The sequence below is a fragment of the Phyllopteryx taeniolatus genome, chromosome 2 (assembly GCF_024500385.1).
Source record: "Phyllopteryx taeniolatus isolate TA_2022b chromosome 2, UOR_Ptae_1.2, whole genome shotgun sequence".
In the NCBI taxonomy this organism is placed as follows: Eukaryota; Metazoa; Chordata; class Actinopteri; order Syngnathiformes; family Syngnathidae; genus Phyllopteryx; species Phyllopteryx taeniolatus.
Window position 1 is genome coordinate 6,430,762 of NC_084503.1, and position 17,611 is coordinate 6,448,372.

The following is a 17,611-nucleotide window of genomic DNA, read 5'->3' on the forward strand; positions in this document are numbered from 1 at the left end:
GGTCAACCGTCCAGAGCAATGGTGAGTGTGGTCAGGAAGTGAAGAAACGGGTCCAAGCAGGTTGGAACGGGTGGAGGAAGGTGGCAGGTGTGTTATGTGACAGAAGAGTCTCTGCTAGGATGAAGGGCAAAGTTTATAAAACAGTGGTGAGGCCGGCCATGATGGACGGATTAGAGACAGTGGCAGTGAAGAGCTGAGCTGGAGGTGGCGGAAATGAAGATGTTGAGGTTCGCTCTCGGAGTGACCGGGTTGGATAAAATTAGAAATGAGTTCGTCAGAGGGACGGCCGAGGTTCGATGTTTGGACACGCCCAGAGGAGAACTCGTGAGTATATTGGTCGAAGGATGATGAGGATGGAGCTGCCAGGCAAGAGAGCGAGAGGAAGAGCAAAGAGAAGGTGGATGGATGTCGTGAGGGAAGACGTGAGGCCGGTTGGTGTTGGAGAGGAGCATGCAGGAGATTGGCTGACACGGAAAAGGAGGTCGCGCTGCGGCGACCCCTGACGGGACAAAACCCAAAGGAAAAGAAGATTAGTAAATAAACAAAAGAGCTTACATCTGCAGTTCATTCAAAAAAAAGATGGAGCTACTTCAATAATTGGTCAATTATAATTAAATGAATTATTTTCATAAAATATCCAAATAATATTTTCTTTTTATTTGACTAAATAATTGGCTATTTAATAATCAGACCAATTAAAAAAGACATTTTATTTTGCTAAGAAAGAGTTTTACACATACATTTTACATGTATTTTATACATTTGAATGAATAATCGGTTAATTAGTTGTAATTATAAATGTCCAATCGGGGGTTGTCACAGCAAGTAAAACAAAAAACTGAAAACAAATGATTTCATGATCAAAATAAAGTATTTTACACATACACAAATTATTGCCCCCATTCTCAAATTCTTATTTGTATTTTTTTTTGCACAGTTCCCCCTTTGTTTACGATCGTCAACTAAATTTAAATATCAGACAAATATAACCCAAGTGATCTTTTTTTAAAAAGGTGATTTCTTTTATTAAGGAATAAAAACTATTCAAAGTGACCGGACCCTGTGTGAAAAAGTAATGGCCCCCAAAACCCAAGAACTGGTTGGGCAGTCCTCAGCAGCAACAACTGAAATCAAGCGTTTGCTAGAACTGCCAACGAGTCTTTCACATTTCTGTGGAGATGTTTTGGCCCACTCTTCCTTGCACAATTGTGTGAATTCAGCAAAAATGGAGGGTTTTCCAGCATGAACGGCCTCTTGAAGGTCATGCCGCTGCATTTCAATCGGATTGACGTCCGCATTTTGACGAGGCCGCTCCAAAACCTTCGTTTTGTTTTTTAAGCCATTCAGAAGTTGACTTACTGGTGTGTTTTGGATCGTTATCCTGGTGCAGAACCCAAGAGCGCTTCAGCTTGGGGTCACAAACTGATGGCCGAACATTCTCCGTCAGGATTTTCTGGTAAAGAGCAGAATTCATGGTTCCATCAATCACAGCAAGTTGTCCAGGGCCTGAAGGAGAAAAGCGGCCCAAGACCATCACACTACCGCCACCATGTTTGACTGTTCGTCTGATGTTCTTTTTCTGAAAATGCTGTTTTATATTTACGCCAGATGTAACAAGACACACGCCTTCCAAAAGGTTCAACTTTCATCTAGTCAGTCCATATAATATTCTCTCAAAATCATTCAGATGTTTGTTTTAGTCTCATCCGTCCAACTTGATTTGTGTTGAAGTGATTTCTTGCTTGAGCAGGCCCGGAGGGAATCGGGCTTGGGTGCGATCAGTGAAAGCGAGCTCATGCGACACGGACTGACGCAATGTGGACAAGTGTGCTGTGGTCTGACGAGTCCACCTTTCAAATTGTTTTGGGCAAATATGTTCAAAGGAAAGGTGGCGTCACACAGCGTGAAACATGCCCCTGTCCCAGCTTTCACAACCTGTTGCAGGCATCACATTCGAAATGAGGAAATATTTGCAAAAAAAAAAAATCATGTTTATCAGTTTGAACATTAAATAGCTTGTCTTTTTCATATATTCAATTGAATATAGGTCGAAAAGGATTTACAAATTATTGCATTCTGTTTTTATGCTTTGAGAATTGGGGTTTGTAAATTGCATGCGCACTTTACATGTACAAAAATTGTAAGGTACATTTTACATGGAAATATTACAATTTAGAATGAGTTCTTTATTGTTAAAATGACACATTGTACATATTTGGCGTAAACATTTGTTGTTGTATGTTATCTGCAAATCAGCTGTCTCTTTTTAAACTCTAAATTTTGTGTTTGCCCACAAGAATCACTAACGTGTTGTGCTGTGGCGACGGCCTCACTGGTTGCTGCTCTGTTCAGCAGCACACGAGTGTTTGCTCTTTGGCCCACAACTGAACGTTTTCTCCCCGCTGTGCGTCTTCATGTGTCTCACCAACGCCGAACGGAAACTAAACTTTGATTTGCATTTGGCGCACGAAAAGGCTTTCTCTCCCGCGTGCGACGCCACGTGTTCCGTCAAGTATGCTTTCAGCGAAAAGCTTTTGCCGCACACGGAGCAGGAGAAGGGTTTCTCCCCGGTGTGCGTTCGCGTGTGTCTGGTCAGGGCCGAGCGGTCGCTGAAACGCACTTGGCAAAAGGAGCAAGAGAAAGGTTTTTCTCCAGTGTGCGTCCTGGTGTGTGTAATCAAATGTTCCTTGAGCGAGAAGTTTTTGGCGCAAACGGCGCAGCCGAAGGGTTTCTCCCCAGTGTGCGTCTTGGTGTGGATCATCAAGCTGACCTTCCGCGAGAAGCTTTCGCTGCACAGGCGGCACGTGTACGGTTTCTCCCCGGTGTGTCTCCTCATGTGCGTGGTCAGGTTGGACTTGTGAGAGAAGGTCTGAGCGCACACGGAACACGCAAAGGGTTTCTCGCCCGTGTGGATTCTCACGTGCGAGACCAGATGTTCGTTGCGAGGGAAACCTTTGCCGCAAAAGGAGCAAACGAATGGTTTCTCCCCCGTGTGGCATCGCATGTGTCGCGTCAAGTGTCGCTTGCCGCCAAACTTTTTGTCGCACCGATGACATTGCAACGTGTCGGTTTGGCTTCTCGCGTGATCGCCTTTGCCGTCGTCGTCGTCGTCATCATCATCGTCGTCATCATCGTCATCGTCATCATCATCATCATCATCATCTGCATGTTGGTCCAAGACCGGATCTGCGTCATCGTCTTCACTCTTCACAATCACTCCAATCGCTTGCTCTTTGACGTCGGGGGGCTCCGGCTGCAGCTGCCGGACGTCTGCGGGACACAACACAGACAAACACAAATGCTTTGGAAAAGTCCAAACGGGAAAAGGGACACAACGTCGTTTTCAACCATTATTTGTTCACAAATCGATAATATTGGAAGGTCCCCACGTGGTCTGTTGTTTGTAAAAGACGGTTTGGTTTGACTGTTTCGGTTCTATCCGCACGTGTTCCGTTCAGTTCATAAGATGCGCGACTACCCCTCCGTTTTGATTAACAACTGATTGCTTCACCAGAGCATAGCCAATGCTAGCGCGATGTAGCGAGCGAGCCTTCAAAAGTGGGCTACAGAAACGCAAACTGTTGAATAGCTACTCCACCATTTGCCTGATTTGGATGGAAACAGCCTCAAATGAAAGCTTCAAGTCTGCAGCAAGCGCATCTTGTTCGTTTCATCTCATATCCATTGCGGTGGCGGTGGAGCCAAAAAGATGACAATTGTCGCACACCTAAGCCGATACGTACTCTGTTTATACCATCCGTGTATATTTGGGCCTGAACAATGAATCGGTAAATATCGGCTGATTATAACCAAGATGGCGCCTACACATGCGGTAATGTGCTCTCAAGTATTGACCGTGTTTTTGTCAATATGTCACAATTTTGCGGAATTTCAAACAGGTCAATATTGTTCATTTTGTCCGATTTTGCAGAAAATATGTGGTACATTAAATGAGCGTGACAACTTATGTTGTGGGCTTTTCAGAGATGTATCGTAAAATAAAATAGTATTTTGCAAGGTGAGGTGGCAATGAGAGTTTGAAGGAAAAGAAAAAATTACAATGCAGAGGGACACGTCACACGCTCGTACTCGGCCTTGCGGGGGTTACGTTCCAAACACCCCCCGCCCCCGTCCAAAAGTGAAAACCCGCAATATAGAAATACCTACAGAAATCTTTTTTTTAACTTTTAATTGTTTTAAACACACTTCACACATTTAAACAAAGAATATATTGAAAGAGAGAGAGAGCGGGGGGGAGAGAGATTGCATGAGCAATAGATAAAAACTGGCAAAAATATCGAAATGAATAACACACAAAGTACGAAAAACAAGGTGTTTGCATCTCGGAGAGACGACCTGCACCATCGAGTGCCTTAACTGGTTAAAAAAAAGAAAATGTATTGCGCAATAATGATAATAACAAACCCAAAAAAAAAGCAAATTATCGGGAGCACGAACCATGATATAGCGGGGGTTAACTGTATATCTCACACGTAGTTTGTGGAGGACAATTTCTGAAACGCTTATACATCTTAAAAAAATGTCAATGAAAAGATGCGGCTAGATTTCTTGTCACTATAAATGCATATGTAATAACAGCAACAACAGGCACGTGTCAACACACCAATACTACAATGAGTGAAGCGAATTCCACCCCAAAATAGTTTTTGAGCCGGTGGTGAGCGGCATACACACCTGTGCAAACGCTCAGAAAGGTCAAACCTCAATTTGAGCTAGGAAAACCCCCGGTGGACGTCACGTACTACTCCTGGCTGCACATTTGTGTTTGTACAGCTGATACTGGCGAGTGAAGCTCTCCTGGCACCGAGTGCAGCTGAAGGGTTTCTCCCCGGTGTGTCTCCTCATGTGCGTCTTCAAGTTTCCCTTCTGGGAGAAGCGCTCGCTGCAAAGCGAGCACGGGAAGGGCTTCTCGCCTGTGTGCGTCCTCATGTGTGTCATCAGGTTGCCCTTCTGGGAGAACCTCTCGTGGCAAACGGAACACATGAAGGGTTTCTCGCCCGTGTGCGTCCTCGTGTGCCGAGCCAGCGCCGAGCTGTCGGCGAAGTCGCTGTCGCACAGGGAGCAGCGGAAGGGTTTCTCTCCTGTGTGCGTCCGGGCGTGCACAGTCAAATGTCCCTTCATGGAGAATCGTTTTTCGCACGACGGACACGAAAAGGGCTTCTCCCCCGTGTGGGTCCGCGTGTGTGTGATCAGGTGACCCCTCTCGGAGAAGGTTTTGCCGCAAAAGTCGCAGCCGTACGGTTTTTCCCCCGTGTGCGCCATCATGTGTCTCGCGACTTGCAGCTTAACTTTGAACATTTTGCCGCAAACCGAGCAGACGAAGGGTTTCTCCCCCGTGTGCCACCGCAAGTGACGCTTTAAATTTCTCCTCTTGCCAAACATTTTGTCACACTGAGAACATTCGAAGCTCACATCACCTTTCGAGTCTCCTTCATCCTCGTCATCGTCGTCGTCGTCCTCCTCTTCAGCGTCAGGAGAGCGCGACGTCGACGTCCCCTCGCCGTCGGAGAGCGGCGCTAAGAGGCGCTCCGCTTCCGATCCTCTCTCCCCCTCCTCACACAGACCGTCAGCTTCACTTTTCACAAGGAGTCCAGCCGCCGGAGGTTTGCCGACGTCCGCCTGCTGACCGATGCCGCGCTCCTCCTCCTCCTCCTTAACGAGGGGCGTCTCCGCCTGCTCCTCTTTGATCCCAGCGGGCGTCACTTCTTCCTCTTTCAGGCGGGGGGGGCCGGGCAGAAGCGGCTGCCGGGTGTCTGTCGGCACAAGACGACAAGCAGAGTTCAAAGTCCCACGCCATCCCTTTTTTTATGCCCTTTAATCGGGTTCGTAAGACCATTTCTGCTGAAAATTGTGATTTAGAAATGTAAGAAATTCCAAAGGGTTCGCATACTTTGTCCTCACACTGTACCTTGCAAATAGGCTCCAGCTCACTCGCGACCCGTGTGAGGATAAGTGCCATGAAAAAATGGATGGATTATAAAATTAGAACAGCAACCCGAAAAAGATTCCCGACGTCAGAACGACCGGTTTTCGTTCAGGAAATAGTGGGACTACTCGCGCGAGACAAAAAAAAAAACTCCTTTCAAAAGTATACCAATTCCTCTCAAGTGCGACTTCGATACACTTACCAATTGCAAAATAGGAAAAAGACCTCTCAGTGTCTACTGACAACGAATACTGGGCGCAAATCTGCAGAAATACATTCTCAATGACAAAAAAAAAAACAGTCCTTTACAGCTAATGCAGTTCAAAGTACTCCATAGATCGCACGTTACGCAATATAGTCGACACAAAATAGGCTATTCAGATCTTTGTCTTCGGGGTGATTTAAAAGGCGCTTCCCCGGCGGCGTTCCCCCTGGTTGGGCCTCCCGTGATGTGGCGTTCGTTCACTGACGGGTTTCAGAGACACGTTATATTACGACGTCAACGCACAGGCTCTTACAGGTGTTTGGACACTAAAAAAAAAAAAAGAAAGAATCCTTCCGCAGCACTCATCAGTAGCACTGCCTTGCTCATTTCCCACATGCTCTCCTCTTGTCCTATTGGTTAGTCGTTGCTCACCAGGTGTGTGTGTCCCCCGTCCACAAATAAATAAGAACACGATTGTATTGTTGTAACGTTACTTGTGTCCACTCTGTCCCCTAAAACCCTTTTCTGTCCGGCCGCATTTTCAATAAACATCAGAATAATCAACACATTTGAAAATAAGCAGAGGGAGTATTTCAAACTGTGCCTGCACAAAAGGCGTGCAAAGCCACCATTTTGCAGGGTCATGCAGCTGAACAGGAAAGGTTTTATAAAAAAAAAAAAAATGTTGATCATTGTTTTCCACAGTAAAAGCAGATGTTCGCAAATGTCTTATTTGGATTCAACACAAACATAAACAGTCTGCAAACATGGAGGACGGCAGAATTTGAAGTTACATCTGCGATCGATGAAACCATCATCAAAGTTGTTATCAATAGTAAATAGTCGTAATAGTAAATCAATCTCTCCCCATAAATTCCTCCACTGACCAAAATAACGTCAGAGCTGACTTGGGGGGGAAAAAAATTATGCTACAAATGGAAAAAAAAACAAAAGCAACCTGCTGTGTGCGAGTCCATTTGGGGCTCGAAAAGAGCGTCGCCGCTCCTTCTCCTCGTGGTGCTCGGCCGTCGCTTCTGTTCAACACTTGAAATGTGTTTCCGCTCAGTCGCTCATTTCCACAATGGCGACACCCAAATGGTGGCTAGCTTGCTGTGCTCCTCCTCCTTGTTAGCGGCTAACGGGCGAAAGAGCGCCGAGGCAAAGGCTGTCATGAACTGCGACGTTTTCTCACTGTTCGCTGCCAATTGGTTAAATTGGGATGGGGAGAAAGAACAAACAAACAAACAAACAAACAAACAAACAAACAAAAAGACCAAACTAGAACAGTTACACGACCTCGCCCGAACAAGGCGGAAGTGTTGCAGCGTTTTGGGCCAATCAGCAGGGGGCTACGGAAACACCATTTGGACATACACTACAAATAGCTGCTTGGAAATGTTGTTTGGTCAAATTTAACCGGAACGACTCGTCAGTAACTTGTGGACAAATTATAATATTCAAATGGTTCAACCTTAACCGATATTAGCACAAAGTTGCGAACAAACAAACAAACATAAAGACCAAAATAGAACAGTTACACGACCTCGCCCGAACAAGGCGGAAGTGTTGCAGCGTTTTGGGCCAATCAGCAGAGGGCTACGGAAACACCATTTGGACACACACTACAAATAGCTGCTGGGAAATGTTGATTGGTCAAAATTAACCGGAACGACTCGTCAGTAACCTATGGACAAATTATAATATTCAAATGGTTCAACCTTAACCGATATTATCACAAAGTTGCGTCGAATGAGGTTTTTGTTTTTAGCAATTTAAAATTGGAAACGTCGTTGCTTACAATGTCAAGTTACACTGTCGAAAATGGTAACTAGTTCAATTATTTTCTCAAAGTAATCGAAGTAATGACATTTGATTAAATCCTACTTCTGTTTTTTCTGCAAATCCTGTTGGAAGTTTTGCACACATGAATGCATAATAATCCCACATCTGGAGAGTGTGATGTATTCCATTTGACTTCTTCATGTATTTAGATAAATATTGTGAAGTGCTCCAGATGGTCTACGTGCCGTTTCTTTTTTTCTTTTTTGTAGATAATATTGCCTTTTTGGATAAATACGGTACGGATGGATTGTATATGTCGAGCAGAAACCTTGTATGTCCAAATATGGTCCATTTCATATTTTATATTGTCGTTAAACAGTGATTTATAAGCAATTTTTAAAGTGTAGACAATAGCTCGCCAACTGATCTATTAACTCTCTGGAACACTTGAACTGCTCGAGAAGTTTATCAGTTTATTTTTGAAAGGGGACAATGCAATTTCATCAAACACATGAAGTACACATGGTTAAAAAAGCCAGAATTAGCCAGAAGGCTAGTTTTCATCTGTAGTCCCCTGGCCATGATGTCAAAAAGCAGTCAAATACATCTACAAGACAATATCATTCAGGATACATCATCAAACTATACTATTAAGAGAGAATCAAACCATACATTTTTTTGATCATAACAAAAAGACAACATAACATACTTGTCTTTTAGTGTTGGCAGCTATAGGTGTTAACTAGCCACATTTTCCGTTTTTTTTTTGTGAAGGCCTTGTACGTTGGAAGCAGTTGAACCTCCTCAGGTACTGAGTTCCACAAGTGGTGCAAAACTCCGTCTCGTTAAGTCGCCTCGAGATTGATGTCTGAAAGGTTTTGTTTGGTTTTTTTTTTAAGACAGTCACCAATGTAAGTCGTTCAGTGAGCTACATCGGAACGAGCCATTTTTGTTCAAAATGGATCGTTGTAATTCTTCAGTGCAGGGAAAAAAAGCATCAGCCACGACGGTACAAACAGGTTTGGGTGCAAATTTATTTCCGCCGGTGAGCCTGAAAAAACAACGACGGCACAGTCACACTTGAAATCTTTTGCTTTTACATGACACGTGCGCCACATCAGATGACAAAGTGTTTGATACACGTGATAAATACGATAATATATGTCCGGACGTTTTCCTTTCAATAAAAAGTCAAATCAAGCCGCTGCTGCTCTCCCCGGCACATTTGTGTTTGTTGAGCTGATACTTATAAGAGAATTTGTCCCCGCACACGTGACAAACGAAGGGTTTCTCACCCGTGTGCGTTCGCATGTGCCTCAACATCGTCGCTTGAAGCGTAAAACTCGAGTGACACACAGAGCAAGTGAAGGGTTTCTCCGCGCTGTGCGTTTTCATGTGGTTGGCGATGGTGGACTGCAGTCGAAACGTCGCGCCGCACACGGAACACGAAAAGGGTTTCTCTCCAGTGTGTATTCTGGTGTGTTCGATCAAGTTCATCATTCTGGAGAAGATTTTACTACAGAAGGAGCACGTGAAGTTCTCGCCAGTGTGAGTTCTCATGTGCGGAATCAACGACGACTGAAAGCGAAAAGTCATGTCGCACACCGAGCACGCAAAAGGTTTTTCTCCGGTGTGAATTCGCATGTGAGCTTTCAAATTAATGTTTTTAGCGAAGCCTTTGCCGCAGATTGAACACGCGAAGGGTTTCTCGCCGCTGTGCGTCTTCGCGTGCTCCTTCAAATTGCTCTTTCTGGCGAAGCTTTGACCGCAGACCGAGCAAGTGAAGGACTTTTCGCCCGTGTGCGTTTGCGTGTGTTTGATCATGGTGGAGCGATCCCGAAAGGTCACGTTGCAGACCGGACAGGAAAAAGGCTTCTCTCCGGTGTGCTTCCTCATGTGGATGGTCAGCGTGCCCTTTTGCGTGAAGCTTTTAGCGCAAAGCGAGCAGCTGAATAGTTTTTCCCCCGTGTGACTTCGCACGTGCGTCTTCAGATCGGACTTGTAGACAAAGGTCTTGTCACATTGGGAACATTTCAAGCCGTCGGAGACGCGATTTCGACTTTCGACTCGCGCTCGCTCCATTTGGACGTCGTCCTCGCTTTCACTGTTTTCCTCCTCGCTTTTGACGATGACGCGAATGACGGGGAGGTCGCAGATGTCGGCCTCCTCTGCGTCCGGACCTTCGTGCTTCTCCCCCTCCTGGCTGACGCCCACTTCTTCCTCTTCCTCTTTGATGTGGCGGGGCGCCGGGCCCTCCTCTTCTCGCTCGCGGCGCCGAGGGCGGCGCTGCTCCGGGCTCATCTGGACATCTGCGGGACAAGAGGAGGACAATTGTTGAGACGCGCACAAAGCGGCAGCAGAGTCGCGAGGTCTACCGAGATTTCACGGATTTGTCTCCGCCAGCGGAGAATGCAAAAAGTCTCCACTTCGTTGGCCGCTGGGCGAACTGAACCCGACTGCTGCTGACAAACTGCCCGTTTTTGGGTGATCCATTTCACAGCGATATCGGGAAAAGCACGCGCTCAGGGTGTTAAATATTGCAATGTTGATATTATTACAATATTTAACGTGCCTGAAAAGAAATGATATTTTGAACATCGAATGAAATTAAAAAAAAAAAAAAAAACATTTTAATGTGACAAAATAGACAGGCAATGCGTATTCTCCCCTTTTGATTCATTTTAGGGACAAGTCGTTTGTTGCGTTCGTCCTCGTTGAATTCTTCCTCTGCCCGCCGCTGCCGAGATTCTCACGAATACGAAGACGAGCCAATAGGAGGCCGGTATCGAAGAGACATTTGCCACTCCATTGACGTACGGGGCAGCCATTCGGACATGCGCGTTTGCCTCACTTGCGCGTGGACCGTCGCGGCACAGGAGAAGGGAAACGGAAGGGAAATCCCACTTGTCATTTTCCTCACAGCTTGCTACAAAAGCAAAACAATCATCATTCCAGGTGAGTCCCCTTATCGTTGATTTAAACAAATTAAAACTTCAATGACTTCATACTGAATCGAAATGAGACACGCCCTTGACTTTGTTTTGGGGTTTTTTTTTTGGCGGGGGGGGGGGGCAAAGGACAAATCCGAGGCGCAGTCCACCAGTCAAAGTGATCTACTTACTGTTAATTATACACGAAGAGGATTTTTGGGGCCGATCAGCGAGTTTAAAAAAACGATAACCGATCACAAGATGGAGGAATGTGTCTATTTAAATGACCTGTTCATTTACTCTATATACTTGTGTACTTAATTGCTCCAAAAATGATATTTACAACAAATAATGTATCTTTGTTCATCTATTTATGCCAGTGAGGCAAAGTGACAAACAGAACAAATGAATGGTCTTCTCCCAGATGGCAGGAAGTACGTACAGTCATGAATGGATCCACTTTTGGTGACATTTTTGTTTGTTGGCGTGCCGTGAGATTTTGTTTCAATTGTCAAATATGTTCCTTGGCAATCGCTGCTCTCGTCGCATCGTGTATTCTAATCAGTCGGCATAAAATTGCTAAATATCGGCCGATACCGATCATCCCGAGGAAATGTGTAAAGTGTGTAATGTCTAATATATATATATATGAAATTTGGACTTGAAATCATCGCTAAACAATAATTCATTGTAAACAAAATTGCACACCTGATCAATACTAATCATACATGATGAAAATTGTCTGCAATGCTAATTCACCCAGCAAAACTTCATGTCAATTGGAAAATGTTTCATTTGAACATTTGTGCATCCACTGGATTTTAAAGAACAATATATTTCCATCAAAATATACAATGTAAACTGTACATGAAATTCACATTTCAAATAACAGTAGTATTAGGATTTCCCTGTAGTGCATATAGCATAAAAACGTTTTTTTATGTATGAAAAAACCTTTTCCACGGATATTTTGAACGTATTTCAATTCAGGTACTGTTGAGTAGAGGCCACAACAAGACTTAACTCGCTAAGTCGAGATAACGTTACAAATATTGGAGTAGAGTCTAAATTCTTACTTCCTGCAGCCCGATGGGGGGCACAAGCCAGCGCAAACCGCAGGCCGGTCCCAAGCCCGGATCAATGCAGAGGCTTGCGTCAAAATTTGCCAAACAAATAGGAGCCTTCATCCAAAGAACTCCATACCGGATCGGTCGTGGGCCGGGTAAAGGAGGACCGCCCCCGGCACTTTGTAGGTTAACGGTGTCGGTGGAAATTCAGCTACTGTGGGTCGAAGACGAAGGAGAGGTGGAAAGCGGGTTCTGCACAGAGCCTAGAACTTTGACAGGAAAAAGCTCGGGGAGTTGGTTGACACGATGATTAAGAGAAAAGTTGATATATTGTGTGTCCAGGCGAAAGGAATACATTGAGATGCGACACAGGGCAAAGGTAGAGGTGGCAAAGGCCAAACAAGAGGCATATGATGACATGTATGCCAGGTTGGATACTAAAGAAGGAGAAAAGGTTCTCTACAGGTTGGCCAGACAGAGGGATAGAGATGGGAAGGATGTGCAGCAGGTTAGGGTGATTAAGGATAGAGATGGAAATATGTTGACTGGTGTCAGCAGTGTGCTGGACAGATGGAAAGAATACTTGGAGGAGTTGATGAATGGGGAACATGAGAGAGAAGGGAGAGTCGAAGAGGCAAGTGTGGTGGACCAGGAAGTGGCAATGATTAGTAAGGGGGACGTTAGAAAGGCATTAAAGAGGAGGAAAAATGGAAAGGCACTTGGTCCTGATGACATTCCTGTGGAGGTATGGAAGCATCTAGGAGAGGTGGCTGTGGAGTTTTTGACCAGCTTGTTCAACAGAAATCTAGCGGGTGAGAAAATGCCTGAGGAATGGAGGAAAAGTGTGCTGGTGCCCATTTTTAAGAACAAAGGTGATGTGCAGAGCTGTGGCAACTATAGAGGAATAAAGTGGATGAGCCACACGATGAAGTTATGGGAAAGAGTAGTGGAGGCGAGACTCAGGACAGAAGTGAGTATTTGCGAGCAACAGTATGGTTTCATGCCTAGAAAGAGTACCACAGATGCATGATTTGCCTTGAGGATGTTGATGGAAAAGTACAGAGAAGGTCAGAAGGAGCTCCATTGTGTCTTTGTAGATCTAGAGAAAGCCTATGACAGAGTACCCAGAGAGGAACTGTGGTCCTGATAGGCTGACATGGAAGAGGCGGACGCGCTGTGGCGACCCCCAAAGGGACGAGCCGAAAGGAGAAGAAGTACAAGTGTAAATTCTTTCTTAGTTTTAAGTTGAGCAAATATGTTTTACAGCGCGGGTAGTGAGAATGGTGACGCGATGTGGTGACGGTGTGTCCAATTTCCACTGAGAGTTGTTCTTTGGAAAGCTGGCGACGAGCTTCTCAGCCTTGCGCACGTACAACAAAACACGGGACTGGACCCGTCGTGTTTTACGCGACAAGCAGATGGCACGAGTTCCACTTTTAAGATTCCTCTCCCTTGCCGAGTTGGAGATGCGACTTCGGGACGAGGGGCCCCATTTCAAAAAGTGGAGGGGCATGTCATTCTGCGTCTGCGTGGGCGCCGGTACCATCTGCGCCCGTGTCGGCGGCAACTCCTCGCCCGAGGACGGAGGGAACGGCGCGTGCCCGTCGGCCCGTCGTCATAACGACAAGGCCCTCTTTCGACCACCGAAAGACGGCAACGTTCAACCACCGTAGTGAGACATTAAAGCAGGCCCTCGCCCAAGTGCGACCACGTGAAACTTGGACTCGCACACACCGAAAAAAGGGTCGCACGTGTGTGTGTGTGTGTGTGTGTGTGTGTGTGTGACCTTCTTGGTCACACAAAATGTGCAGTAAGTTGGCTAACACAGCAATTCATCTTTCAAATGACAGTGATAAATGACTTGGATATTTTTTTGTTCCCTTCACAGAAGACAAGTTTCCATGGATCGGTTTGTTGTGCCAAAATCAACCAATGAATTAGAAAAGAAACAAAAAACAAATACAAAAACCAACAAAAACAAAAAAAACACATGAAAAGGAAATTCCCCATCGTGAGCTGTAGTCCTCCTCCCCTTTGCCTTCGCAACCTTAATGAGCAATAAACTGGTATGTTTATTTACTGATTTGTTTCTTTATAACAGTATGATTTCATTGATTTCTAAATCGCACTATATTAATTTTTAACCGCACAACGGTTTAATAAATTCTCACTGAATTTTGTGTCTGGAACAGATTCATTCCATCTATTTTAAGAAGCTTCCAGGTTACGCGTGGTTCAACTGGGTTGCATTTAAACGGGTGTGTAGACTTTTGCTACCCCTGGCCGTAGTTGCATCTTCAATAAAGCTAACAGTCGCCATTCAAGGCTAGAAATGTTATTAAATGCGGAAAAAGAGGCAACCGACCTGCTGTGTGCGAGGCCATTGGAGGTTGGAAAACAGCGCCCTCTAGTGGACGCCCCTTCTCCTCCTTCGTTCCGCAAAGTTCCTTCTCGTACGCCGCTCTCCTTGTCGCAAATATGCATTCACTTCGCCGCATATTTGTGTCCATTATTCCCATCCAACGGCAACAATTGATGGCCACTCGCGCTCGCTCTTCGCTCTTCGCTTGGCCGCTTCCGCCTCTTTGTTAGCAGCTAACAAGCTAAGCTAGCTAGCGGGAGAATGTTCAAAGCGCGCCGAGACGAGATCGAAACAAACTGTAATGTTTCGGATATGCTAGATGACAGCAATGAGCACTTAATAAAGAAGAGGGGGGGGGGAAAGCAGCAAAAGGTAAAAAAAAATAATAATAATAAACAGAACATTTAGACGCACACTGTGTCCTAGTGCTCGATAGCGACGTTTCCTGGGATAGGGTTGTAAATTAACACCACGCATGCGCAATGGCCGCCATTTTGTATCAACGTATGGCAAGTCACAGGGGACAAAATAAACGACAACGTCCTCGTAAAAATAAATCACTTTTCAAAACCGCCCATCCCAGGAGACTTCGGGCGAAAGGCGGAACTGGTCGCCAGTCAATCGCAGGGCACATATAGACACGGACAACCATTTGCACCGTCACAGAGTGGGAACTGAACCCACGCTGCCCGCACCAAAGTCAGGCGAGTAGACCACCACATCATCAGTGACGTCCTTGTAAGTTGAAGTCAAACAGTTGAACTGAACTTTTGTTCACTAGTATCTCTACTTGTACTTTTTCCACCTGTGCTGTAGTGACGTTTGTCATGCAGTCTCGTGGCCAGCACACTTGTGCCTGGTGACGTCGTACTTGTACGAGAACCGAACGGTCTCTCTCCGGTGTGCGTCGACGCGTGCGCTACCAAACTCCTCTTGACGGAAAATCTTTTCCCGCAGACGCCGCAGCAGAACGGTTGCTCTCCCGTGTGCACCCTGGTATGTTTCGACAACTTTGCCCTCAGCGGGATGTCTTTACCGCAAAGCAAACACGAGAAAGCTTTCTGGCCCGTGTGCATGATGACGTGCGCTTTCAAACTGTCCTTGGAAGTCAAACTTTTGTCGCACGTGGAACAAGAGAATGGTTTGTCCCCGGTGTGCGTTCTGACGTGCGTCATGAGATTTCCCTTGACGGGGAATCTATTGCCGCAAAATGAGCAGCTGAATGGTTTCTCGCCGCTGTGTTTTCTGGCATGTGCCTTCAGGTTGCCCTTTTGAGAGAATCTCTCGCTGCAAACTGAGCAGCTGAATGGTTTTCCCCCCGTGTGCATTCTGCCGTGCACGTTCAAGTTTCCCTTGACGGAAAAACGTTTGCCGCACACCCTGCAGCCGAACGGTTTGTCGCCGTTGTGCTTCCTGGCGTGCGTCACCAAATTGCCCTTCTGGGAGAAGGTCTTGCCGCAAACGGAGCAAGAAAAAGGTTTGTCGTCTGCGTGTTGTCTGCTGTGTCTCATCAAGTTGCCCTTTTGAGTGCCTTTTTCACCGCAAACTGAGCAGCTGAAGGGTTTCACCCCGGCGTGTGACCTGCGGTGTGTTCTCAAGTTGCCTTTTTGAGAGAACCCTTCGCCACACACGGAGCAGCTGAAGGCAGGACATCTCGGATCGCTGTTTGAGTCTTCTTCTCCATCGTCATCAGCGTCAGAAGATGATGTGTCCTCACTGTCTGACAGCGGCGCTAAGAGGCTGTCTACTTATGATCCTCTCTTCTCATTTTCACCTTCTTCACTTTTGACAACGACACAAATTCCCTCCCGACCGACGTCGGCTTCCTCCTCTTCCTCTTTGATGCGGAGAGGCCTCACCAGAAGGTGCGGATGGACGTCTGCAGGACACATGAAGACAAATTGGAAAAAGTCACACAACCAGGGCTCAATTATCCAATTTCACTTCATTTGTTGAGAAACTATTACAGTATTGATTCATGACAAATATTGTCGCATCTCCATAAACGGCTGCTTATCGTTCAGGTTGGTAATATACCTTGTATATTGCGATCATGCACCATTGCGCACCAACGTCAACACAACACCAAAATAATGCTCAATTGACACTTTCCTTTGCTAAAAAAAAAACACGATTTTATTACGCCGGGATTGATTTCAGCAATATGAAAGCCCCAACCAGACAAATAGCCTTAAATACAAAACAAAAGCAAATGACTGTGTAGCATTATTTATATTATTATACAGCTTTGCTATTGTGAGCATATATGATTGCCGCACAATAATACCGTTTTGGAGGTAGAGTCTATGAATGTAAACATTGGGTGGATGACGAGAGAAGTGCACGCTAATATAGGATTTGAAGTTCTCTTTTTCACCAAAACGGACAGAAACTGCTAAAACCGATCGGGAAGAAGAAGAAGAAGAGCAAGAAGAGAGAGTTCAATTTGAGTTCGGTCAGACCACAGGACATGAAGGCCTTTGTCCCCATGTGAATTTGGAAACTTTTTCAGCTTTCTTTTGGAGTCATGGCGTCTTAAGATTGCATTGCCTGCCCTGCTCGCCGTTGTCAATATTTATTCGCGTGCACAACCCAATATTTAAAAAAACTCAAGTACACGAATCGACAGGACGCCGGAATGTTTGCATACAAACGTGAGTGCTCGCACTACCGAGCTACATTTTTGTTATGTCGCGTGCTTGCTAGCAGTATTAAAAGTACGCGAACGTGACCTCGAGCTCTTCTTGAAAAACGGACAAGTCAAAACGTCCTCTCCGGAGCCGACACCACACAGGTTTTTCTTATTTTCGTTCTTTTTTGTTAAACACAAAACATTGCCGCAATCGCCGTGGTAACGGCCGTATCCAGTCGCGTTGAGACGGTTTCTGACCAAAAAGCTGAGAAAACGGGCTTTTTGTGAAACTGAGCATGTCAAGCGCGGAACGATAGCTTTGACCTCAAACTGTAAAACAACATGAGCAAGACTGAGAAAAGGGCTTTTCATGAAAAAAAGAATTCATTTATTTCCAAAGAAACGCAGTTGAACGTCTACTCCGTGAACTCTTGTCATCTTTTCTGTTTTTAACCACACGTTGACGTGTCAGGTGTCTAAACTTGTACAACTCCCAACGCGTCGGCAATATGTGATCGACATGACAAGCGGCGATTGACCGCCTAAGCTTACCTTCTGCTCCGAAACTGCAGCCGATTTCAAATGGGAAACGCGACGCTGCCCCCTGCGGGGATATGTTGGTCACTACAGTGATTTACAAAGCTGAAGTTCACAGGCAAGCTTGTGCGTTGACGAATATATTTAGT

The 17,611-nt window shown here is 45.6% G+C and overlaps 1 protein-coding gene across 1 annotated transcript; it reads right to left on the reverse strand.

The window, feature by feature from the left end:
• Positions 1-695: 695 nt before the first annotated feature.
• Positions 696-16,061, reverse strand: LOC133474499 (zinc finger protein 271-like). The gene is made up of 4 exons (XM_061766291.1): positions 15,099-16,061; positions 9,128-10,243; positions 5,439-5,774; positions 696-3,270 (listed from the first exon to the last, which is right to left on the reverse strand). Exons 1-4 carry the CDS (start codon positions 15,802-15,804, stop codon positions 2,330-2,332), a joined length of 3,099 nt encoding a protein of 1,032 aa, XP_061622275.1. The 5' UTR covers positions 15,805-16,061; the 3' UTR covers positions 696-2,329.
• Between the last annotated feature and the right edge of the window lie 1,550 nt (positions 16,062-17,611).